The 27,500-nt window shown below is 42.7% G+C and overlaps 1 protein-coding gene across 1 annotated transcript in view; it reads right to left on the minus strand.

Annotated features, from left to right (window-relative positions):
* The window catches only part of palm2akap2 (PALM2 and AKAP2 fusion), a 177,212-nt gene that overhangs the window by 143,415 nt on the left and 6,297 nt on the right, over positions 1 to 27,500 (minus strand). The window contains exon 2 of the mRNA XM_084324584.1: positions 8,274 to 8,354. Within this exon, the coding sequence (XP_084180710.1) occupies positions 8,274 to 8,300 (27 nt within the window). The 5' untranslated portion in view covers positions 8,301 to 8,354. The remainder of the gene's footprint in view (positions 1 to 8,273; positions 8,355 to 27,500) is intronic.

Genomic DNA, 27,500 nt, shown 5'->3' on the forward strand with positions numbered 1-27,500 from the left:
AAGAATTGGATAATACGAAATTGGCATGGGAGAAAAATAGAAAAATGGGGAGAAAAAGTAGATACAAAAAATAAAAATATATAGTTTTGGTGTGACTTAACTGCTGCGGTTTGGAGTTTTCAGTATGTCTGCCGTCACTTAGTTTTGAGCGCCACAAAATAATTGCTATTCAGCTCCATTGTATTGCAGTGATAACACACATATCTCTAGGGCTGTAAAACTCCAAACAAGTCACACCAAAACTATCCGGATGGATAGATGGCACTATGGAGACGAAGAAAAAATTGCTTTAACCCTTTCACTACCACACTAAGGTTAACCCTTTCACTACCACATTACAGACGGTTAACCGTCTGTAGTGTGGTAGTGAAAGGGTTAACATTCTGTAGTGTGGTAGGGAAAGGGTTAACCCTTTCTCGCGTGTCAGTGGAGGGGTTAACCTTCTGTATTGTCGCAGTGAAAAGGTTAACCCTTTGGTAGTGTGGCGGTGAAAGGGTTAACTCTCACTGGAAAACTCCTTCAGTCAGAGTTCTCCTCCCGTTCTTCTGCAGTATTTAAAAAAGACCTACTCCAGTGGGCGGTACTTTGGATCAGTGGTATCCAAATACCAATAAGCCTACACCTACTAGCCTACAGTGTTTTAGTAAACAAGTATATTTGTCAATGGACGTGAGAGGGCTTTGGCTTCTTCATACGATGCTTCCAGAAAATTATTTGGGGACCCATTTTAATCTTCCCAAGACCCACATGTGGGCCCCCGACCCACACTTTGAACAACACCGCCCTAGTGATTGGTTGAAGAAATTCAAACGACCCAGAATGTTTTTTCCCCCCTTTATTCCTTAACCTAAAACCTTCCTGTCAGACCTTTCTTCTGCACTGGTACAGTGCTAATGTCAAGAAAGCTCTGGTCAGTGCGAGACTGAACGTGGGCTAAAAAGCAGGGGTGTAAAAAGTACCCAGAAATTATACTTAAGTGAAAGTATGGGTACCGTCTCAAAATCGTACTCAGAGTCAGAAGTATCTGGCTAAAAACACACTCGAGTAAAAGTAAAAAAGTTTCTACTTTTAAATGTACTTAAGTACTAAAAAGTACTAAAAAGTTCTGACTGTCTATTCTTCTGATAGCAGGTGTTTAATCAAAGATCCCCTCTTTCTAGTCTTGCACAAGGACCAATCAGCATGGGTATGGGCGGGTTAATTTTCCATTGATGGGGATTTGATTGGCTGTTTTTAAATAAAGTGTGGCCGCAGGATTAATAACTAATAATAATAATAATAATAAATAAATAGCAGAAACAAATATACTAATTAAAATAGTTGGACCTGCGAGATTTGTACTTTGTAGGTCTGCATTTTAAATGTAAGGAGTAAAAAGTATGTTTTTTTCTCTCTGAAATGTAATTGAGTAAAAGTACAAGTATACAAACCTTATACTCGAGTAAAGTACAAATCCCCCAAAACAGTACTTAAGTATTGTAATGAGGTACAAGTACTTTACAACCCTGCTAAAAGGTAACGTCTAACAACCCTTGATCTGATTGGTCGACCTATCTGGTTATTATTAGATAGAGGCTTCTGAACACCGTCCACTTCGACAGAACTGCTCCACTGTGTTCCCGTGTGGAGCTCTATCTGCTGTCACCACAACAGAGCCAAGCAGGAGCCCAGAAACCTGGGACTGTTTACTGACACATTGCTGCTTGGCGCGCAAGAGGAGCAGATATACACAAACACTTAAGAGCAAAGACGTCACACACTCGCACCCACGCACTCGCACACGCACACATTCATGCATGCATGCACATACTCGCATTGTTGGACAAATTGATCTATGAAGACAGACAAATTCACTGTGCATGTGTATCGATCACACATGCACATACACACACAGTGAAACAGTCTCTCTCACACACACGCACGCACGCACGCACACACACACACACACACACACACACACACACACACACACACACACACACACACACACACACACACACACACACACACACACACACACAATGTATGTCAAGAACACAGGCAGAGCTTCAGGAATGAGACCAACTATTTCGCCATCTGCTGTTAGAATGTGGCAAGGGAGCTATTTGTGTGTGTGTGTGTGTGTGCGTGTGTGTGTGTGTACGTGTATGTGTGTGTGTGTGTGCATGTGTGTGTGTGCATGTGTGTGTGTGTGTGTGCATGTGTGTGTGCATGTGTGTGTGCATGTGTGTGTGCATATGTGTGTGCACATGTGCTCGTGTGACAGGTCAATGCAGCCAACTCTCAACGTGTGTGGTTGCCAGAGGGTTTTGAATGAATGTATATTCACTACTACATTTGGCAGCAGGACCAATAACTATGTGGTTTAAAATGATATTGGTTGGTTATCAATACATAGTGAGATAATTTACTGGATATTAACAATATGTATTTGCCATTAGGTATATTTAACTCTTCCAGGGCTATCTTGTATTAAATTAGATTTGATTCAAATATATTGTCATTATACAGCACAAGTACAGGGCAACGGAAATAAGTTTGGCATCTATATGTAACAATAAAGTGCAACATCAATATACATGTACAGGTGATATGTATATGTATATGTACAGATATAGATATAGTATCTACAGAGTTATAAGGGTAGACTATAGTTTGAGGTAGGTAGTTATGATTATAGTGTAAACAGTGAAAGCAGTAGGCAGGTTAAATTGATAAATTGAGTATAGGCAAAATAGTTCAAAGTTCGTACAGTATGGGTAACAGAGCCTAGAGTATGCAATGAGAGCCTATGAGTGTAGGCAATGGTCACGTATTCACGTATAAAGAGTTCAGAGTTAATACGTTTTTGTTAAGGTTCTGTAAGGTGCGTTACAGTAAGTCATTGCTTGCCAGAGTGGTACAGTAGGACTAAATGTACTTTTCACCAAAAGTGCAGTTAAGCGTGTGGTTTACAGATAAAAGGGCGGGGCTCAGTTTTCCCCCCTGTTACCAACATAGCTAGAAAAAGATAAAACAATAAAATGTCTTGATTTGAACCTCATTTACCACAAGAACTTTAAACACAAACAAATATAGTTTTAATATTTGGAAACTGCACTTTAATCACAATAAAGTTTCCATATAATTTTCTCATGTTCTCTACCTTTGTACATTCTCCTCTAACCACTGCTGTGGAGTGTTGTTTACTACAACACAATTTACCACCACGAGTTGAATAACGTTTGCTTTCCTTATCTTATCTGGTGGCACTACATGCACTAGAACCAAAACGGGGGGGGGGGGGGGGGGGGTTAGGGACAGAGGTGAAATCTAAAGCAAAAATACCCCTGACCGACCCCCGCGGCTCGAAGTACTTGTGTGGGAAATGCTGGTAGGGTTATTGACCAGTTGTTTCCTATGAGAACCAGGCTACTCTCTCACGCTTGACATTAAACATTAAAACAAACATTCCACTTCCTGCTGCTCTGACACCCTCATAGAAATGGAATTGGTAGACTAGCCGTTCCCGTTTCAAATCCACATTCTCTTGGGCCATTTGGCAGGTACACCTATGATGGCTACCATAGAACCTTTGCTAAATGTTGTCATTGGAATTAAGTGTTGATTTTTTGGTGCATGATAAAAATTCTACGGCAGCCATCTTAGTTAAACTGAAGGCAATGGACCTATCTCAAACCCTGCCCTCTTTTTTCTTTTTGATCCTTTGATCACAACTGTCACTGTGATTGTAGGATCAAGAAAAGTGGGCAGGTTTGAGATAAGTCAACAGCAATTGAAGTTCTGAGCTGACACACAACCACACTCTTAATAAAGGAACATTACACTAAAACCCTATGAACACTTTCAGAATATCTACAGACCTAAATGTCACTCAACCACTCACCCTCTTAAAGAAACATTAAACTAAAACCATATAAAAACTTTCTGCATATCTACCAGACCTAAATGTCACTCAATCACCCTTTTAAAGGAATATTACACAAAAGAGAAACATATTAAACCTTTATCAATATGTATCCGACCTTGGTGCTACTCAACTGTATAACCACCACACTATTTAATGACTTTTGCAGAGCACATTAAACTAAAATCTAATTAAACTGTGGTCAATACTTTTTACAGACCGCTACTGAAGTGTGACAGAACTCTGGATTTTTTAAAGGATATTACATTAAACGTACGTTTATGAATATCTGTCAGCACTCAGTGACATTGTGTGACATTCTCATGCTGTTTCAAGATATATCAGGGATAGTGGTAATGTTAGATCATATATTTCAAAGCTACTTTGCATACACTACATCCGGACTGTGATTGTTATATTGTAATTCAGTGCTATTTTTACCGTTGTCTCTACTGCTGCTTTGCAGACACTACGCCCATGCTGTGGTTGTTATGTTCTAGTCTAGAGCTGCCATATCATTGTTCTGCTGCCACTTTGCACACATTACACCCACAGTGTGATTATTGTAAATGAGTATGGTAAATTACTGTCTTGTAATTAGAGCTATTTATGCCATTTTTAATGCTGTGGAGTCCAGACAAAGGTTTTTCCTCTCGCTATGCTGTACTGTATGAAGATGTGACAAATAACCAAATCTGAAATCTGAAGTTGGAATCCAGTGGTATTGTATTCCCTTTTAAAGTCATATGTAGTGAAATCTACACGGTCCTGACCACTGAACCTATTCTGAGCAGCGTGTCGTGGCCCAGAGGTCCTTATCACACCCTCTCATCCTCTCCCAAGCTTCTCTCTGCCTGCCCCCGGGGACTGATGCTACAAAGGCCTGCTTCACGCTAACTGGCGAGCCTGCCACTTAGAGGTAATGGCCATTAAATAGGACTGTGTGATTGGCTGCACACTGATGATATCTGGTGGAGTTCAAACCCCATACTCTGTTGCCAAGTCCTTTTTCTGCCAAGAGACTAAACAGAGTCAGTGCAGTTGATCTACAGCCGTATCCCCCCCCCCCCCCCTAGGTCCATGTCAGGACACAAATGTAAGGTATGGAAAATTTTCCAGCGGTTCCCATACTCGGGAGAAATTGGCATAAAGTTTATATGTTAGCTGGGATCAGTTGCCGTTCTGAGCAGTCCCATCAACAAAGGCTGAATAAAACAATGCAGGCTAAGAGCGCAAGTCCTCTGAGAATGTTGTGGTAACTGTATTTTGGGAGATTCGATTAAAATCAGTTTTAAGGTAAATCATTTTGAATGCTGGTCCCCGGAGAACCCCAGTCCCCAGGATGTATACAGCACACAGGACAGTCTCAACCTCCCCCTCTTTCTACATACACTAGACTGCTGTCCTGTAGTGGAAACAATGTTTTTGTTTCACACCCGCACACAATCCTACTCCCCAACATGTTCTTGACTTGAAGGAAGACTGCGACAGCATTCAGTAGACCATGATACTAACATTATCCAGGGAAACCAATACAAGTCAAAGTGTTTCTCCTCTTTAGCTGAATCAACTAAAACAAGCAAATGCAAAAAGGAGAATTGAACCTTAACTTGAACTTATATTTTCAAGTAAACTTTTTGCATTGACTTAAAAGAACACGGCAACATTATGGGAAATGCGCTTACTGTTTTCTCGTGCATTCAGTAGAAAGCTATCCGGCTGCAAGCTAGCCTAGCATAGCACAAATTAATGGAAGCGGATACAGATCAGAGCTGTTGGCCAAAAACAAGGTTAAGCTAGGTTAGTGGTCTGTATCTGCTTCCATTCATTATGCTAAGCTCAACTACTGAAGGCACCGCAGAGAGGAAATTGGTATCTTATCTTCTTGTCTGATGAGAAAACAGTAAGCGCATTTCCCATAACGTTGCCGCATTCATTTTAAGTTAAGACTTTTTTACAGTGTAGTTGGGGAGGCAGCTTCTATATTCAGTGGTATCTACCTTTACTCTTCAGTAAGGAAACAGTAGAGTACATGTGTCTTTATTCAACGGCTCTCTTTTTGTTTGTCAATATTTCCATACAAGTGTAAAAATGTTAAACGATGCTGAAATGCCGGGCCAAAACATATTCCAAAAATAAACCAATGTGAGCCAAGCGATTTTTAAAGACTCATTACTGTCTCGTTAGCACCAGGAATGCATGGGTTTCATTTCATAAAATAACCGCTTTGCCATAAATATTTGTTGGCATTGCGGTAGCCATTGTAGATGAGCTCCACCCTGCATCTGTCCTGTGTTAGCAGGCTAGCACCCGCCAGGGGATCTTCTAAACAATTTTGAGGGACGGTTTCAACGGCTCAACAGGAGAGGTAAAACCCACCTGATCTCAAGTTTACCCACCTTTTATAAGCGGATAGGAATCGTCATGATTGAAATTCATAGTACAGAAGTATAGCCAAGTATCAGTTTGATGCAAGTTACATGGAAATAGTTATTTAAAAAAAATAAAAGCACACGTTGTTGAACTTGATCAGTTGATGCTCTACAGATCCATGACCACCAAAACATCCCGCTTTAAATGGACATGGACATAAACTCTGAACTTTGATATTGAGGTCTTGTAATTGTGTATTTATGTATTTAACTGCATGTACGTAATGTAAGTGATTACATTATGTATCTCTGTTATATGTCAGTTAGTAGGTAGGTGTGTAAACCTACCCACGTTGTATTGTTTTGTTTTGTTTTTGTTTTTTTGTTTTAGTTTTTTTGTTATTGTTTTGTTGTTCATATTCTGTTTGTATCTGTGTTCAGGCTCCCTCCAAAAGCTTTAAATAGCTTCTTGGGAGACCTGGCACATGCACACAATTTGCGACATGTTATCACATGAGGATACTCGCATGTAAAATGTATCGTGTGTGTGTGTGAATAAAAATTCATTCATTCAAATTCAAATTCATTCATTCAAGTGATGTTATATGTTCTATGTTCTATGTTGGAACAATGCTGTAACATGCTGCACTGAAATCAAATTCCACCAGCCTGGCTAGGTGGTCATTAAAGATAATTGATTGATTGATTGATTTATTAGAACATTTAATTACAGCACTATATTATCAATACACATTTATAAAACAAGGCATATTTAGCCAAAATATGTTGCCAGAACATTAAAAAAAAAACTCCAATGCTTGCCAATGCCCCACTCTCACCTACCGATGACCCCACTTTGGGTCGCGACCCGTAGTTTGAGAACCGCTGATGTAGGCTAACACATGTGCAGACACTCCGCTAGATTATGTAATCTGTAACAGTTAACCAACCTATTTTTTAACACCTGCATCGCTAGCAACACAAAACTTTTTTTGTTCAAGGGAAGCAACAGTCGTGATTGGAGGATCAAGAAAAGAGGCCGGGGTTGAGATACAGTAGGTCAATTGGATATAAAAAACTGGAATTCTACATATTTTTCTATTGTACAGTAGATAGATTGAAAATGTAAGCCGATTGAGCCCGCGCAGTACCTGCCATCGCGTCTTCCCTGTGCTGTATATTCTGACTCTGACTCCATTTAGACAAACGAGACTCCTGAGTGAATTGCAAAATAAACACGCGTAGGCTCTAGCTAGCTCATCTCTGCCAGATATAAACACAGTATATCATCTATCATCTATAAGCAGGCACCCCTCTCTCTCTCTCTCTCTCTCTCTCTCTCTCTCTCTCTCTCTCTCTCTCTCTCTCTCTCTCTCTCTCTCTCTCTCTCTCTCTCTCTCTTTTTATGTTTACGTGACACGAGAACGTGGCTGACTAGTAGCTTCTGGAACACGTTTATGGCTGTTTAGAGCCAAGCTCTTGAGCTTGAACACAGAAAATAGCTAGGCCTGTCAGAATTGGCGGTGGGAAAAGTTGAATTGTGGTCAAATATGCGCACTAACCACGAGCTCTGACGTTTAAATGGAAGGGGTATGTAGTATGTAGGTTATTAGCACTGGGCTTGGAACTAACAAACAAATACAAACCAGCACATGTACACACAGACATAAACACAAACACACAAATAAGAACAAACACACTACCACATATTTATGCTCCCATAAACACTGCACACACAAAGCAAACACAGAGACACACACACACACACACACACACACCCACACACACACACACACACACACACACACACACACGCACACACACACACACACACACACACACACCTACACACACACACACACACACACACACACACACACACACACACACACACACACACACACACACACACACACACACACACACACACACACACACACACACACACACACACACACACACACACACACACACACACACACACACACACACACCTTGAGGTGTTGTAGCTGTAGCACCATGTCATCGAGCTTCCTTCTCTTGATTTCAATCTCTGTCTGTCGTTTACGCTTCTCCTGGAAAACAAATGAAAAAACGGTGATCAGTTCAGAACACAGGTTCAGGGGTCATCTTGCTGAACGTCATATTTGCAAGTCAAAGAATCACGTCACATTTGATGAAACAGTTTCATACATTTTACAAAGAATTGTAAGCAGGTAGTGAATCAAGTGATCAAAAAAGGGACAGTGCATGCATATCCATGACAACAGGAACACGGCAACTCCCATAAGACAGACAGCTTAAAATGAGTGACACAACTCTTTGATTTGTAAATATAAATGTGGCTTGAAAGATCCCTTTGACTTTTAGTGTTGCCGTTCCCCCACAGCCGTAGCTACAACCACTTACGTCAAGGCTCTTATCAACATTCATTAATTTTATCCCCCTGCGCTCTCCCATGAACTGAAAATACCGGAAGTGTTGAGGTGTTCTATCTTTGAGACAGTAGTATGGTCTCTAGATTACACCCCTGCTAGAAAAACCAGCACTGATCAGCATAATTTCAATGTTGGACTATACTGGTCTATGATGGTTAATGCAGGTGTGATGCTGGTTTAGCTGGAGGACCAGCATTGTCATCAGCATACCAGCACCAAAACACAACATATGCTGGTATAACCAGCATGCATTATGCTGGTCTTTGCTGATATAACCAGCATGCATTAAAACATTTGAGTTACAAAGACTTAATTTCCTGCATTCTGGTGCAGGAATTCTTAAAAATGTACCTCTTAAATGCCAGTGTTTGTGATGACATCACAAATTATTGTAAAAAAAAAAAGAAAAAAAACACATTTAAATATTTTCAATATATCAAATGCAAAGTGGATTTTTCTAGATAGTTATCCAACTTGTGTGCATTTAGAGTGTGTTACCCTCTGTTGCAGTGATCTCCTGGTTGTTCCCCAAATCACCACCTATAGGTTATCTAACTATTGCACCGCCACAACAAGAAACACTGGCCTGGCCTGCTTCTAAGTTCAGTGGCCTGACTGTGGAATGGCCAGTCCGGGCCTGCTGTTGGAGCGTATGCTTCAGTACATGGAGATGATGGAGAGGAGTATGTGTGACATACTACATACAACATATTCAGAGGACCTGCACACCAAGGTGGAAGTGGCCATTCATAATACCAGAAGAACAACAATTCAGTGGCCAGCATGTTTCTGTTTGGGAAATGTCTGCTGACCTGGAACCGGAAATGAATCGGGAAACGACCTGGTGCAAATCATTTAAACAACCATGTAGCCCCATGTACCATCCACCTCACAATTCAACCCTAACCCATCCACCTCACACTTCAACCCTAACCCATCCACCTCACACTTCAACCCTAACCCATCCACCTCACACTTCAACCCTAACCCATCCACCTCACACTTCAACCCTAACCCATCCACCTCACACTTCAACCCTAACCCATCCACCCCACACTTCAACCCTAACCCATCCACCTCACACTTCAACCCTAACCCATCCACCTCACACTGCAACCCTAACCCACCCACATCACACTTCAACCCTAACCTATCCACCTCACACTTCAACCCTAACCCATCCACCTCACACTTCAACCCTAACCCATCCACCTCACACTTCAACCCTAACCCATCCACCTCACACTTCAACCCTAACCCATCCACCTCACACTTCAACCCTAACCCATCCACCTCACACTTCAACCCTAACCCATCCACATCACACTTCAACCCTAACCCATCCACATCACACTTCAAATGTTGGTCCTTTTAGTATTCACACAAAATCTCTTCTGTGTACAGCATTAGCATACCGACAGGTCACATACTGAAAAATGCATACAAATAGTATGTAGCATGAAGAACTCAAAGTCCCTAGAAACAGACTGTGGTCCTATGAGCCACTAATACTGCCAAGGTCATGGATATAGTATGCAGTATGGATTTGAACCTGGGTCTCTCATGCAATAACCAGCATCTAGTTCTGCATAGCTCTGTGTCTGCCAAGGGGAAGGGCTAAGTCCTGTGGCAGCTGCAGTAGACTGTTCTCCCACTGTGTTTACAGATATATTACAAGACAAAACTCATGTCTCTCAATAAACTGCTGGAGAAATCCTTCCTTGCTTCTTCAGATGCCTAAATATTTTTGGTGTGTGAATTTTCCAAACGCTTCTTCTGTGGTTGGAATGATATATAGTGTGGCAACGCATGACACAAAAAGTGGAACTACATCTGTATCCCTTCAGCTTGTCAGACTCCCTGTAATAATCTCCAGCCATATGCAGGAAGGAAGTGAGGCATTAAAAAGGTTAGAGGTCAGGGCTTACTGGGGGATGAGAGGGTCTGTAGGCTAAAGAGAGAGGTTAGGCCTTGAACCCATTGAGCCACGTATTGAGCTTTAATTAGAGGTGGGGGAGATCGGTCCTTCAATTCACTTCGAAATGCATCCATGCCACTAGAAAAGACAAACACGTGAGGCCAGTACTGATGCTGTGTTCATGGGGCACGTGAGCAGCCTACCAAATTGGATAAATTATGTCGGAATTCTTTTGGGGGATAGTTTGATAGTTTGCTGAGTTGCCGGGTTGTGATGTTAAGCCCTTTGACTGGCACCACCATTGGCTGGTTCAGCCACAATCAAAACCAAAAGTGGAAAGAATCACATTATTTTTGGTAGAGCGCAGTAAAAAACAATTTGTCAATTTGTTAGACAGTAGAACTATCCTCGGCAAGTGAACACTAGCAGGTTAGATAAAAAACAACACAGAATTTTCTAGCTTGAAGCTTTCGAGTTCCAGAGGACCATGTGAACACGGCATAACCCTGGCACTAAGATGGGTGGTTTAGAACTGTAAAATGGATCAACTTGGTCACTCAGTCAGATAAACCAGAGCTTCTCAAGCTGTGGTCCGCCAAAGCCAAATATGCACACAAAGCCATTGAATGATTGTCTCTGTTTTAATTCAATAAAACTACACTGGGTAAAAACAAGACAACACTAGCTGTTCAGAGCAGACTATATAGGGTAGAAATGAGTTGTTCAAAGCAGACTAGGGCAGAAGCTAGTTGTTCAGAGCAGACTAGGGCAGAAGCTAGTTGTTCAAAGCAGACTAGGGCAGAAGCTGTTCAGAGCAGACTAGGGCAGAAGCTAGCTGTTCAGAAGCTAGCTGTTCAGAGCAGACTAGGGCAGAAGCTAGTTGTTCAAAGCAGACTAGGGCAGAAGCTGTTCAGAGCAGACTAGGGCAGAAGCTAGTTGTTCAAAGCAGACTAGGGCAGAAGCTGTTTAGAGCAGACTAGGGTAGAAGCCCACTTCTCTCTCTCTCTTTTTGTCTGTCTCTCATCTCCCCCCCCCTCTCTCTCTCTCTCTCTCTCTCTCTCTCTCTCTCTCTCTCTCTCTCTCTCTCTCTCTCTCTCTCTCTCTCTCTCTCTCTCTCTCTCTCTCTCTCTCACTGCAAGCAACCTTGCCCTCTGACCTTACATTTCTTTTGTTTGAATTTCTCCTCTTTCTTTCTCTACCTATCTCCCCCTCTCCTTTTCTCTATATCTCTCTCTCTCTTTCTTTCCATCTCAGTGGGAACAGCAAGCTACTTTCTGGGACATTTCCTGTCGGCTAAATATAGCCACGAAGGGAAAAACCCCAAATCTGAACAACCTTACTTAACGACCACTACGTCACTGACAGCTCAGCAGAAAAGTAGCCTGAAGTATGACTAACATACCCACCACTACTACAGAGGAAGGCCCAGTCAGTCCTGATCCCAGGAACCCCCTGGCAAATTAGTTTATGTTGTCCAGTCACAGGTACAATCTGCCAAGATCCGGGACAAATAAACTTAAAGAACAAATCAAATAAAGAACTAATTTGTCACTGTTCTTTTAGATAAGTCAATGTGATCTCATTGTGTTTTGTATTGAGTCATAATGACTCAAACTCATTTGTCCCAGCTGGCATTGTTGTATTTTTATTTATTATTCATTGTGATTCCTGTGACTTCTGTACTATTGTGTTTTTGTGTCTGATCGAGATGGTTACTGCTGGCTGCACCATAACGACTACCTTGTCCACCTTGACCTTGACTATTATGAACTAGCTCCATGGTACCTGAGTTGTGATGCATCCCTGACCCTTCCCCTTTTGTGGTGTCAAGAATCACAAACAATGACTGCTTTCATATTTATGTGGAGTATCATAAGTCGCCATAAGAAATTATTACATTTGACGTACTGAGATTCCTGAACGTTGCTCAAACCTTGCATCAAGAAAAAAATGGTTTGAATAATATATATGGGTGAGTCTGCTGCCTTGGATCTGAACTAGGTAACACCATAGAGATACATAGAGATACATGGAGATACATGCTCATGGCCCGACGCCATGTGAGACAGATGGTCTTCTTCTAAAACATGTGTAGAGGAGATTGATGTTCTCATGTCTATACCACCCTGTGTGCCAACTAGAGGCTCTGATTTATTAGCTGCGACCAGCAGCTCTGTCGGTCGGTCCACAAAATTCCCCACTCTAGCATCCACAGTTTTTGCTCCAGGAGGCTTACATTTTGCATGGATGTCAAGTATGTGTGTAATGTGTTCATACCAATTGCCTAAAAGGGGGTGTGACAGCTGATTAAATGTTCATGCCAATGGACCTGTCTCAAACCCTGCCCTCTTTTCTTGATCCTCCAATCACAGCTGTCGCTTACCTCAGACTTCCTCGTACAAACAAAGTTTTGTACGAGGAAGTCTGAGGTAAGCGACAGCTGTGATTGGAGGATCAAGAAAAGGGGCAGGGTTTGAGATAGGTCTATTAAGAGAGTGGCAGTGGGAGTGGCCTATAACAAAGAGGTGCATAACTTCTAAACAGCTTCTTGTAACATGGTCAAACGTTGTGAAAGCTTGATCATGGGGGAAATATACTCACACACACACACACACACACACACACACACACACACACACACACACACACACACACACACACACACACACACACACACACACACACACACACACACACACACACACACACACACACACACACACACACACACACACACACACACACACACATGGCCACATCCCCTTGTGGTGTGTGTGTGTGTGCGTGCGTGCGTGCGTGCGTGCGTGCGTGCGTGCGTGCGTGCGTGCGTGCGTGCGTGTGTGTGTGTGTGTGTATGAATGCATGTACTGTATAGATGCATCATGCACGTACACGGTCACAGCTATTGCGATTTTGCGCTTGTTTTGTAAAGAGGTTACAGAACCCAATCACTCTTTCCACTACAGTAGGTACAGTAGCAGTAATGTGGAAAATCCAGCGTTCCACTTCCAACCACCACTGGATCCCAAAAGAGGAAGCTCAGCTGTGCAGGTCTGGAGAGCAGACATGCCAATGCCGGCGTTAACCTCGTATTTTAATTGAACTACCTATGGATTAAAAAATAAAGAATCCCAGCAAATATCTTAGCTACATCAATATTGTGCTGTCAGAACAGTTTCATGTTTGTAGGTTAGGTATGTAATGTTCCTTATTGGACAACTCTCATCTTGTTATCAACCAGGAATAGTTGTAAATTGATCAATTTAGTGATCAATGCACGAAAAACTATGACTTTTTTTTCCAGCGAATCACTTACAACAAGATTGTATTATGTTAAGCAGTGTTATTGTATTTATAGGTGAAGTAACGTTATCTCCAATGTTCACTATTTGACCAAACTGGAATGTAGCCAAGCATTCTCATTACACGCACAGCCACTGTCTCTGTCTGAATGTCTGGCGTGCATCACTTCAGCATTCCTATCGGTGGTGAGAATGCAAACAGAAAAAAGCCCTGAAGGTATGTAGTTCTCAGGGGAGCTCCCCAGTTGGTAGTTCCTCTCAGGGAGTCCCCACAACTGTTTGATCCGAAAGTGCCTTATGTCTCTCTATGTTAGCACGCTCTATCATCACTTAAATACAACTTGGTCAGATGATACATTTCTGACTTTACAAGTCGACAAAGACCAGCTGAATGCACTATCACAGCTCAACCACCACCAGAGAACCCCTACACCTGAATAACCTTACCTAACTACCCCATAGAACCCCTACACCTGAATAACCTTACCTAACTACCCCCAGAGAACCCCTACACCTGAATAACCTTGCCTAACTACCCCCATAGAACCCCTACACCTGAATAACCTTACATAACTACCCCATAGAACCCCTACATCTGAATAACCTTACCTAACTACCCCCAGAGAACCCCTACACCTGAATACCCTAACCTAACCACCACCAGAGAACCCCTACATCTGAATAACCTTACCTAACTACCACCATAGAACCCCTACATCTGAATACCCTAACCTAACTACCCTACCTACATCTGAATAAAATTACCTAACCACCACTACTACTACATCACTCACAGCTCAGTGCAGAAGAAGCCTGAAACATGAATCAGCTTCACTGGAAGGAGCACAAAAAGATTGAAAACTAGTGGAAGTTAGGATACCCTCCCCCTCTCTCTGTTACACAGACACACACACACACACACACACACACACACACACACACACACACACACACACACACACACACACACACACACACACACACACACACACGCACACACACACACACACACACTCACACACGCACACACACCACAATAGTAAACACAGCAGTAGTTCCCATAGCTGGAGCTTGCAGAGTGGGAGAGATGGGGTATGGCTTCCAGATGTCAAAGACTGTTAAGGACATGTGGTTTAGGAATGGACTAAAATCACACACACACACACACACACACACACACACACACACACACACACACACACACACACACACACACACACACACACACACACACACACACACACACACACACACACACACACACACACACACACACACACACACACACACACACACACACACACACACACACACACACACACACACACACACAAATGCGCATGTGCACACAAACACAGATGTTTGATGTCCTTGGATCAAAGGATGTCCAGTGGTTTTTCTACATAGCATCCAAAATGCAGGCCACTAGCATACAGCTATGTGATATGAAGCTACCCTGCCCATTCATGGCCAAAGTGTCACATGGGAAATGTATCGGCGTGTCAAAGACAACTTTTGAATGGAAAATGATTGCGTTCTAATACAAGACATGCATACAAAAATAAATAAATAAATACATGCAGATTTGGGATATTGCTTTCTCTGTTTAGTATGCCATGATTGCATACAAAATAAATAGCAAATTATTATCATGTTTACAGTATTTGATACCAACTACAGCATGTTCAGCTGTGTAATTGAGGGAAAGTGAATTGCCTTTACAATCAAATCGTGCTGGATTACCTTCTTGAACTCAATAGATACGTAGAATTTGATGCAGTTCCTGTTAAATGCCCTCCTAGCAGGCCTGCATCTGTCCTGCATTACGTCTGTGGCCTATACAGCCTATACCCCCCCCCCCCCCTTTTTGGTCAAAGGGAAAGTACAACAATAGGGACGTTATAGTTAACACACAGCTTGTGTGTACGTTGAACTTTATAATGCCTGAAAGGTGAACAAATGTTATATTTCCCCAAACAATTCCCCCAGGAGTCAGACCAATATTTCAGCAGTTACTCCTTGGTGTATAGAGTAAAGAGAGAGTACTATGCAGTACAAAGTTATATGATAACTAGGTGTATAGCTTGGTCTGGGGTTCAGCACTAGTGTCCTTTGGGACCCTTCTATTTCAGTTATACAGCTGCTGACATTGCAAATAGTAAGTTCAGTGAGTTCATTTATTTCAGCGATGAGGGAAATTCTCTCAATTCCCCCAGTACACTTACACTACTATGCTACACTACACTATGCTACATTACACTATACGACACTGCACTGCAACTACACAAAACAACATAACAAGATATCAGAGAGTTCCTCTTTTGCCGCAGAGCCAAATTCACTGGCAATTCATCTTCATTCAAAATGTGAAAGGTTTCTTCACAAAGCAAAAAGTAAATAAATGAATCCACTCCATATAATGGTTTAAATGAAAGGGACCCCGAGCATGCTCAGTAGTGACTAGCTATGTACCCTTCAGAGGACAACACTTCCTCCTTCACAGGGAAGAATGTCCACATTCCTGGTGACACACTCCGCTTCCCACTTTCTGACTCACACAACCTCTGACCACAGCTGGACTATTGCTCCTAGTAGAGGTCAATCTGCCTTAATTCATTTCAGTTCATGCTATCTGCCATTGTATAATTGTTTCATTTCTGGTATTTTGCACTATTCCCAAATGTTCTACTCCTAGAACGAACTACTATTTGCAAGTATGTCGATGAACAATGTCCTCACATTGTAATTTCGGAATTATTTCGGTATGACGTCAGTCTGAGGCTTCAGCCTCAGCTACATTAGAGAAGGAACAGTGGATGTAGCCGTCATACTGTAGGACTCCCTCTCATCATGCATCTACCTGGCATTAGCAGCTCAGGGGAAGAGCTATACTATGACACTTTGATACCGGAGTCTCATGGCGAGCACAGAAAGACTCAGAAGAAGCTTCTATCCCCAGGCCATCAGGCTGCTCAACGAACAATAAACACTATGCAACAACCATCAAATGCACACAGCACACACATCCACACGCACACACTCACTTTAAACAAACAACACACTGCAGCACCCACTCTCCACACTTAGAACACCTAAACACACTTTATATTTATTGGTAAAGGATTTGCACTACAACTCGTACACCTTACTGTAAATTGTACCTAAATTGTACCTCATCCCATTCCTGCTTTGCACTATATAGTATTGTATATTAGTACATTGCATAGTATATTGTATATTGTATGGTAACTCAGTTACTTCTATTCTGCATCGAACATTGTACATATGTCTATACTGAACACTGTGACTTCTATTTTTACTTCTATTTTACATGCTATACTATTTTATTTCATACTTATCTTGTCTAGCACAGTCTCTGGAGCGTAACAGTAAGAAGCATTTTGTATAAAAGTATTCTGTACTTCTGTATGACAACTATTAAAGAAACTTGAACTTGAAACTTGGTACTGAAGACTGAGGGCTGTGTGCCATAGATCAGCACAGCAGTGCCAAAATCGCAGTATACCACGACTTTTGAGTTTATTCTTATATTTTTTATGTCAACACCTTTATTAATAACAAATGCTTATTTCTGGCTGTTTAGCTGGAGGAGGATGGGGGGAAATCTAGCAGTAACAACAGGTGTTGCTAGACCACTACTAACTCTATTAAGTCACTGTCAACAGAATGTAAACAAAACTGAGTGATGGAGGGAACTAGGTGAACAGCACGTTATCACGAGATGTTTTCACTCGTAGGAACGTAGCTCGACCAATCACAGCGGTCGAGGTCTGAATTAGCGGGTGTACATTTCCACGTCTCCTATCATGCAAACAATGAAACTATTCACTGGTCGTTCCACCGCGGCCATTGTAACCTGCGGCACTTCTTGAGAGCTGTGAAGTAGAACACGCTACATCTGTGCCTCCCTCATCCGACCAGTTGCTGGATCGTTTTGAATAACTGAAAAAGACAATCCCCCCTGACAGCAGATGAATGGTGCAACAACATGCAATAAAAAGCTGCGACTGAAGGTCAATAGATTATCAGGTTTTGACAACGACCACAAACCAAGCAGGTCTTCTTAACACTGAGAGCTTGGTCGACCGTTAGCGCCACACATCAGACCCACGAGAGCGGCACTGGGTCCAGCATGTTTACAATGAAGAGCTGATCAGGTGCCCATGAGCGCTTACTTAATACAGACCTTGCTGTACAACGCAGCACTAACAACTGATGCAGAGTATAGATGGTTTTGCTGGAATTGTGTTGCTAGGGAACAGCGTGGAGCCACGTTTATTTCCTGTCAGTCATTCATTTCAGCGAATACTGCAACAGGAAGTAAACGTGGGTCTATTTGTAATGTTTATGTTGTCAAGTCGAAAACCATCTACACCGCCCTCCAAATGTGACTCCGTAAGATGTCATCAGGTGTAAAGTCTGGAGCTGCTCCATAGACAGTGAATGGGCTGCTTTTGTGGACCCAAAGGATGTTTGTTTTAGTTGCTATACCCATATGAGATTTATTCTATACTAGTGTTCTGGTGAAACAGAAAAACTGAACAAGTACCCATATAATCAGAACATTCCCCTGGGTGCTCTCAGTGTCAGAGTTTTAGCACTCTAGTTATTGGATTTGGGAGAGTTAGTTAGTCCATGTTCACTAATATCTTTGTACTGCCATAGACCTACGGATGAACATAGTTCCCATTTCTAAGGGAAACTCATTAGCCAAGACTTCTAATGGTTTAAATATCCCATTGTCACTGTGATATAATGACACTGCCATTACAAAAGGACATATCTAGTTTATAGTATCACTATAGATTTGCAGTAGCTCAAATTAATGCTAGTTAAGAGACAAAAACTACATTGACCTGTGACACAGATTTACTTGTGCTCATTATAACGTATTGTAGTCATTGGCTTATAATAGAAGATGATCATTCATTTGTGCAATTCATAAGTACCATAATCAGTAAATGATATGAGCCTGTCTCCCATTGGTAGCTCACAGACAGATAAAGTCAGTCAGGACCACCGGTTAAAGGGTATTTATAGCATAGATACAGTATCATGACAGGCATTCTGCACAATTTACACACACACACACACACGCACGCACGCACACACACACACACACACACACACACACACACACACACACACACACACACACACACACACACACACACACACACACACACACACACACACACACACACACACACACACACACACACACACACACACACACACACACACACACACACACACACACACACACACACACACACACACACACACACACACACACACACACACACAAAGGCAGAAGTGGATTGGAGATCAGACGGGTCACATTCTACACATACCTTACAGACACACCCAGCTGAGCCACGCCTGGGTCTCAGTCAAACATCATCTTCTATTACAGGCCAATGGATTAAGAAAGGTATTATATTATATTATATAAATATACGCAGATAGACAGATAGATAGATTGACAGATAGACAGACCAGCTACGCAAGCTACAAATCACAGCCAATTCCAGTCAAAACTTCAACAGTCTGCTTTTGATTTGATTTGATTTGAAATCTTTATTTCGAACATGTAAATAAATACAAACAATATAAAATCAAAACAAATCATTGATCTCAAGAAATTTAATTAATTTCTTTTTTTAAATAAACAAAAGCAAAACATAACTCAATTTACATGTTCGAAAAGGAGTAGGAAGAAGTATACACTTGTTTTTAATCCTACCCCTTTTCCACTACTCAAATGTGTACTAATTTAAAACTTTACAAAACAAATATATATATATGCAAAACAAAAAACAAATACTATATATGTAAAACATGAAAGAAATTAAATAAAAATGTAAACACCCGTTTATGTCATGTCAAAATGATGTTCACTGTACCTCGTGAACATCATTTCCTTATACTTCAGTTTGAATTGTCTGATATTTGGACATTGCTTTAACACCACATTCAGACTGTTCCACAGTTTCACTCCACATATTGAAATGCAGTGTCTTCTCATGGTAGTCTCCCCTCAGATTATAACCCCCCTCTCTATCAAAGAACAGTTCTTGAATGTTTCCTGGAAGTACATTACCCTTTGCTTTATACATTAATTTATCATCTTTCTTCTCGTTTGAGCGTTAAATGTTATGAACTCAAAGTTGCATTAAATTCAACGTGTCAGCCTGCAGAAAGCAGACAGATTCTCCATCAACGTTTTTAAACTTCACCATTGCACTATTTCAACAACTCTATTATGTGTTTGAAGAAATAATTGCATGCATTTTATGTTTAGGTCACATAGAAATGCGTCTGAGTAAGTCAAATGAAATGACATAACACACGGCCACCGGATGTTAAATTCAGCTCACTATGCCAGGCTGCGATATGTAGCTAGCATTATATTACAGCTGGGGATAAAGCAAGCCTATATCCAGCCCTGTGTATTTAAAGTATCCTTTACTGACCTCAAAGTGCAATTACTACTGAAATGATTTTAGAGCCTCTCTCAGTCAGACATGAAATAACACCATATAACCATATCTGGGTTCTTCACTGAAAATGGTCTGAATTGAACAATGGGCTTGTCAGCTTTAGTTGTCAGAGCAGAATCTCTCACTTATATGACTCATATGAGTGGTCTCTCAAAGTTCTTGTTCGTTCCTTTTACAGACAAGCAAGCAAACCAGCAAACACGATAATTTGATAGGAATACGCAAGGAAACACATTATATGTGAAATAAACATTCGGAAGATCCATCTTGATATGTTTTGTTTCCTGGAGGCGTATTACAAGCTGAAAGGTATGTGTGAGAGTATTCTAAACATAGACCAAACAGAGCTGTCCATGGTTCTGAAACAACAGCACACTATCTGCTCTCTTCTCCTCCTGTGTCAATATATATATATATATAATCAATATACAGGACAAGGGAAGTGGGATAAACCAATTTAGCTGAATATATGGGATGTCCCGGCTTATACCGAACAATTGGAAACCCTAACAGACTACTACCTACGGAACCACCACTACACTATTGCTGATGTGTCGTTGGTGCTAGCAAGGACAATGCCGGCGTTGCTTCACTCCATTCATCACACAGCAGCCACTGGGCTCAGCATTTGATGTTGGATGGACTACCCCCACTGGCTTCCGCCAACACTGCCCATTTTGTTCATAGGGATGACTGACCAAGCCAGAGGTACCACTGACACAGAGACTTAAACGCCACCTCTATGCTACCCAGACACCCCACTGATTTCTTTTTCAATTATTGGGGTGACTGGGGTTAATGCAGGATGGATGTGTACAGTAGCCTATAGAGTTGACAGCTATTCAGAGAACAGGGTCATACGTCAAAATACACCTGTGTCTAGTAGTGTAAACAAGACATTAATATCAGGCCAAAGACCACATAATCTAACAGCCTGCTTAAAGCAGTTAGCGCCTGTGCTAACACCAGAATGCCTATAAGGGTAATCTCTGTCTATGCATGCTAACCTGTACCTCTAATGCTGGTTAACTCATTTGCTAATGTAATTTTCAATATGAATGATAATCTGTTGGCGCTTTAGCTTATGTTTGCTAACTGGCTATCTCCTTGGGGAATATAGGTGTCTATGAATGCAAACATAGCTTGTCACTGAGATGCTCTGCATACCAGAGTCATGTGATAGCAGCAGGTGGCGGCGATACTCCCATCGCGTCTAAATTCAGGATACCGCCAAGCACCTACTGTATACACTACACACACACACCAATATGTTCTCATCAGAAAAAGTACCATAGGTATGTAATGACTACATCAAATAATGTAAAGGACTAATGAATTTCTGTAGCGATACGTATATATGTGTACATATCAATTGGCCTATTTGTTTTTTTTGCAAATATTAACATTATGGACTAATTAAGGAGACAATGAATGACAACCGTGGTCAAAGAGTTGTGCCAGATTCACGAGATATCATTTTTTCTGAAAACACACATGCACACACACACACACACACACACACACACACACACACACACACACACACACACACACACACACACACACACACACACACACACACACACACACACACACACACACACACACACACACACACACACACACACACACACACACACACACACACACACACACACACACACACACACACACACCACTTGTGCAGCATTCCAACCCCTCCCCCCTCCACCCCTGCTATGCCAGACAGCTAGTAGTGAGGGGACAGCTGCTGCTAATATTAGCTGTGCCGTAAGGACTGGCATGCCTTAACCCCCCCCCCCCCCCCCATCCCCCAAACAACGTCCTACCTCACCCCAAGCTCCAACACCCCATAACCCCATAACCAAGCCCTTCCCATCACAACCCCACCCCTTATAACCAGAGTAACTAGCTATGCCTTGCATGGATCCAGCACCCAATTTCTTCATAGCCACGTCCACTTTGTTTTTCAAATCCCTAGCTGATCAAGAACAGCAAAGGCAACCTTAGCGTCTACATTCATTTTCTTACTTTTAAACACACTCCTACCATTAGGCTAATCGCTGTACCGTACCTCTCATTACCCAGGACCTTCATGACCTCCTATTTATGTATAATTATTCTAGTTAGTGTAACTTCTACACGTTTCCTCCTTGCCCCAACCTGTTCCTAGTAAACCTCTTCCCTGAATGTCAGCCATACGGTAGCCCGGCTGGGGTTGACATTCATTCAACTACTAACCCGGCCCAAGCGGTCTCCACAAGGCCCTCCTATACCATCCTCACTCTTATTACCTCTCGTAACACATACCCCATTCCTCCTGCCCCCCCCTGCTGCATGCCAATGGCCACAAACCTCACTCACTACATGCCACAGTGTCACCGTCTACTCCCCCGGCTTCCAACCGCCTCGTTTCCCCCGGTCACAGACCTTACTTAACTAGATCCAGAGACCTGTTGTGTTCTCAGTGTTCTGGAACCAGCAGAGGGAGGCCAGGGGGTCGCTTGGCTGTTTGTTTCAGCTGGAACTACTGTGTTTCCCCAACATCAGCCAGTCAGATGTTTAGCTGATCTGAGTCTCCTGTCATTCATAGAATTATCATTCTTGAATGTTGTTAAACATGGAAGGGATTTATGTAGTGAAAAACAAAAAGAGCAAAAAACTAAATGTATTAGGCTTTATGTAACAGATTTAATGTAAAATGTTATGTCTCTCACCAGATATTCCGGTATTATACCAGTCATGTTTCCGATACATAGCTGGGTTTACCACCCAGTCTTACTTATGGTTTATTGCACCTCGTTTCCTCTCTCTCTCTCTCCTCTCTCATCTCTCTCTCTCTCTCTCTCTCTCTCTCTCTCTCTCTCTCTCTCTCTCTCTCTCTCTCTCTCTCTCTCTCTCTCTCTCTCTCTCTCTCTCTCTCTCTCTCTCTCTCTCTCTCTCTCTCTCTCTCTCTCTCTCTCTCTCTCTCTCTCTCTCTCTCTCTCTCTCTCTCTCTCTCTCTCACCCCCCACTTCCCATGATCGTCTGAGGCTATGGCTCCAGGGACATTTCCAGACAATCACTGCCTCTGTTGAGTGAGAGTGTGTGTGCATGTGTGTGTGTGTTGTGTGTGTGTGTGTGTGTGTGTGTGTGTGTGTGTGTGTGTGTGTGTGTGTGTGTGTGTGTGTGTGTGTGTGTGTCTGGGGCAGGGGGGGGGGGGTCCAAAGGGCTGAGGTAATCTATGTAAACACGTTGCAGACACTACAGAGAGGCCACCGACCGAACACAACACACACAAACGTGCGTGCATGCCTACATGTGCACACTCAAATGCCATATTTTTCTCCATGCCTCTTGTGGTCAGCAGGCCACTGGGCAACAGACAATTAGGACGATGAAGCATCCATCCACTGCTTGGTGGTAAAATCACTAAGCTTGGCACACACACACACACACACACACACACACACACACACACACACACACACACACACACACACACACACACACACACACACACACACACACACACACACACAACACACACACACCTACACACACACACACACACACACACACACACACACACACACAAACACACACACACACACACACACACACAACACACACACACACACGCCAGAGAAGTCAGACTTCTAAAATTACATGTTAATAACATGCTAATTACAGGTTTAGATTTAACGACAACATGACATCACAACTGTTCACTAATCTGTCCAATTAGTAACCATGGTATCCAACACCACTGGCAGCTGTTATGACACCAGTCTTACTGTTGGGAGGGGGGGGGATCTCCCGACCTGGATGTCCTATTCTCAGCTACAATCTCTGGCACACATTGTAACACTTATAGATGATTCCTATTATACAGTAAACCCCATATGTTCCTATCGTCCAAAATACTTTAATAATTGTGGGGCGTGAAAAAACCTTGTGGAACCCCATGGCTCTCACACATTTTATAAGCAGCCTGAAAGCCACCGGCCAAACAACAATCCTTTTTATTATTATTTTTTTTATCCTCTTTTTCTCCGATCTTCTATGTTTTTCTCCCCATCCCAATTTAGTCGTTATGCCAATTCCCCCCCTCCCCTACCTGGTTGTTGTGCGCATGTTCCCCCTACTGGTTGGTACAAGGGAACCCTGAAGTCCACCACATGCTTCCTCCGACACATGCGGAGACAGCCAGTGGCTCTCTTTTCACCTGGCAGCGAGGACTCTCATTGGTGAAGTGTAACGCGTGGGAGGTCACGCTGCCTTCACCATTTCCTGCCTTTCGCTGAGCAGGTGCCCAGACCGGACCTGCTGTCCACAACGCCAGATTACCACCCACGACTTCCCTCCCGCTAACTCAGCCAAACGAGTTAGTATGACGATCGGCCCAAGCCGCAGGCAATGCTGACTCCGGGAGTCGAGACCGCATCCTCTTGCATTGGTGACGAGCGCAATCTCCGCTATGCCACCCGACCGCCCTAAACAACAATCCTATTGTCCTATTGTTGTATTATTGTAAATTCATAATTTTCCCCAGGGACCCCACTTCTAAATCAGGGAACTCTACTGAGGAGCCTGCCAGAGTTGCGGAAAGCCTGCCTGAACCCAGCCCCAAAGTATTAGCGCCATGAGTTATTCATAAGCTACACGGAATAGAACAGCTGCCATTCAAAGATTTCCTGCCTATTCCTTCAACTCATCACAGCCGATCATTTTTCATGATCAGTGTGTCCCCAAGAACTGAGAATAGATACATGAACGACATAGACAGTCACAACTATTGTGAATTCATGCTTGTTTTCCCAGGGTCTTGAGAGTGCTTTGACTTCATATGATCTGAATCCATAATATGATTTGGGGACCCATTTGAATCTTCCTGGGGCCACATATGGGCCCGACCCACACCTTTAAACCACTGCTCTCTACTGTGGCCACACAGATATCTGGTTAACTATTGATGATAAGAGACCCTGATGGTGTGGTGAATGAAATCACAGAGGCATTCATTATTGATTACATCATTAGCCTGTCAGCTGCAGACCAGGGACACTGTGTGTGTGTGTGTGTGTGTGTGTGTGTGTGTGTGTGTGTGTGTGTGTGTGTGTGTGTGTGTGTGTGTGTGTGTGTGTGTGTGTGTGTGTGTGTGTGTGTGTGTGTGTGTGTGTGTGTGTGTGTGTGTGTGTGTGTGTGTGTGTGTGTGTTAGTGTGGACACCTCCCCATGGCTGGTCAGCAAATGCTTATTCATCTGTGAGTCACTCATCTGCCCAGATAGTCAGAGACGCTGGAAGACAGTAAAGGGACTTACATACATACAGGCAGGCAGGCAGGCATACATTTAAGCATTACATCATGCAACAGAGTGTGTTATATGAATTAGATCACGCCTAGGGGTGGTTGTTAGGCCCGAGGCGCAGCCGAGGCTCCACAACAGTGGGCAGGGGCTGCAGCCAGACATCCAACTACAACTACTAGGAACCTAAAAAGAACAATAATACTACCTTATGCATACTGCACCTTATGTGAATACTGTATATTTCAGTTAGTTAGTTAGTTAATTGTATTGATTTGTTATATTGTTTACACTGCTTGTTTTTACTACCTGTACCTCCCCTCCCCCTCCCTCATGCTGCTATGATGCCTGAATTTCCCCAAGGGGATCAATAAAGGAATATCTTATCTTATCTTATCCTACAAACACACAATTCGCAGTGTTTCGCGAGTGGGGAGCAGGTGAGAGTATGAGAGTCCAGGTCGTTGCAATAGCAACTCCTACTGGTTGGTCGGGAGCCTGTCCAGACCGACAGAGGAGACATGTGGTGGTCTAAACCTTCCCCAGACCGACAGAGGAGACACGTGGTGGTCTAAAGCCTCCCCAGACCGACAGAGGAGACATGTGGTGGTCTAAACCCTCCCCAGACTGCCAGAGGAGACATGTGGTGGTCTAAACCCTCCCCAGACAGACAGAGGAGACATGTGCTGGTCTAAACCCTCCCCAGACAGACAGAGGAGACATGTGGTGGTCTAAACCCTCCCCAGACAGACAGAGGAGACATGTGGTGGTCTAAACCCTCCCCAGACTGACAGAGGAGACATGTGGTGGTCTAAACCCTCCCCAGACCGACAGAGGAGACATGTGGTGGTCTAAACCCTCCCCAGACAGACAGAGGAGACATGTGGTGGTCTAAACCCTCCCCAGACAGACAGAGGAGACATGTGGTGGTCTAAACCCTCCCCAGACAGACAGAGGAGACATGTGGTAGTCTAAAGTTTAAACCCTCCCCAGACCGACAGAGGAGACATGTGGTGGTCTACACCTTCCCCAGACTGAGGATAGCACAGGACCTTCACACACATGGGGAATTGGCCTAAATTGGGGTTAGGGTTAAGTGTGAAACTTGAAACGATAAACATGTCCGACAGTCTGACTCCATATCAACTTTTAAATCCCAACTAAAACCCCATCTGTTCAAACTGGCATATTCACTGTTTTATACTTCCTGTTGTTTGTTTTGTTTTTAACTTTGACCTGTCAAGATCACTATTTTTAACTTTGACTGTCTTGTTTTGTTTTTATGCCCTATAAGGTGACCTTGGGTGTTTTGAAAGGCGCCTCCAAATAAAATGTATTATTATTAGGGGTGTAAAGGTACACGTATCCGTACCGAACCGCTTCAGTGTGTACTGTACCGTACTGAACGGCTGTGTAGTGTACCGAACGAATACAACGGTATGTTAACCACTACGCCTGTTTTTTTCACAATCTAATATAATAATACATTAATAATAATAATTAATATTTTTTTTATTTTTTTACAAGTCGATTATTAATTTCAATATAGAATATTTGTTTGACAGCCCTACAAGTACAATTAGTTACTGCACACTACATAACCCCTGAGTGGAACATGGAAAGCCAAACTTTCCCCCACTGTACCGAAAACCCGTACCGAACCTTGACTTCAAAACCGAGGTACGTACCGTACCGTGGTTTTTGTGTACCGCGTTACACCCCTAATTATTATTATTATTATTATTAGAACC

This window comes from Notolepis coatsorum (genome assembly GCF_963971535.1).
Source record: "Notolepis coatsorum genome assembly, chromosome: 11".
NCBI classification, from domain to species: domain Eukaryota; kingdom Metazoa; phylum Chordata; class Actinopteri; order Aulopiformes; family Paralepididae; genus Notolepis; species Notolepis coatsorum.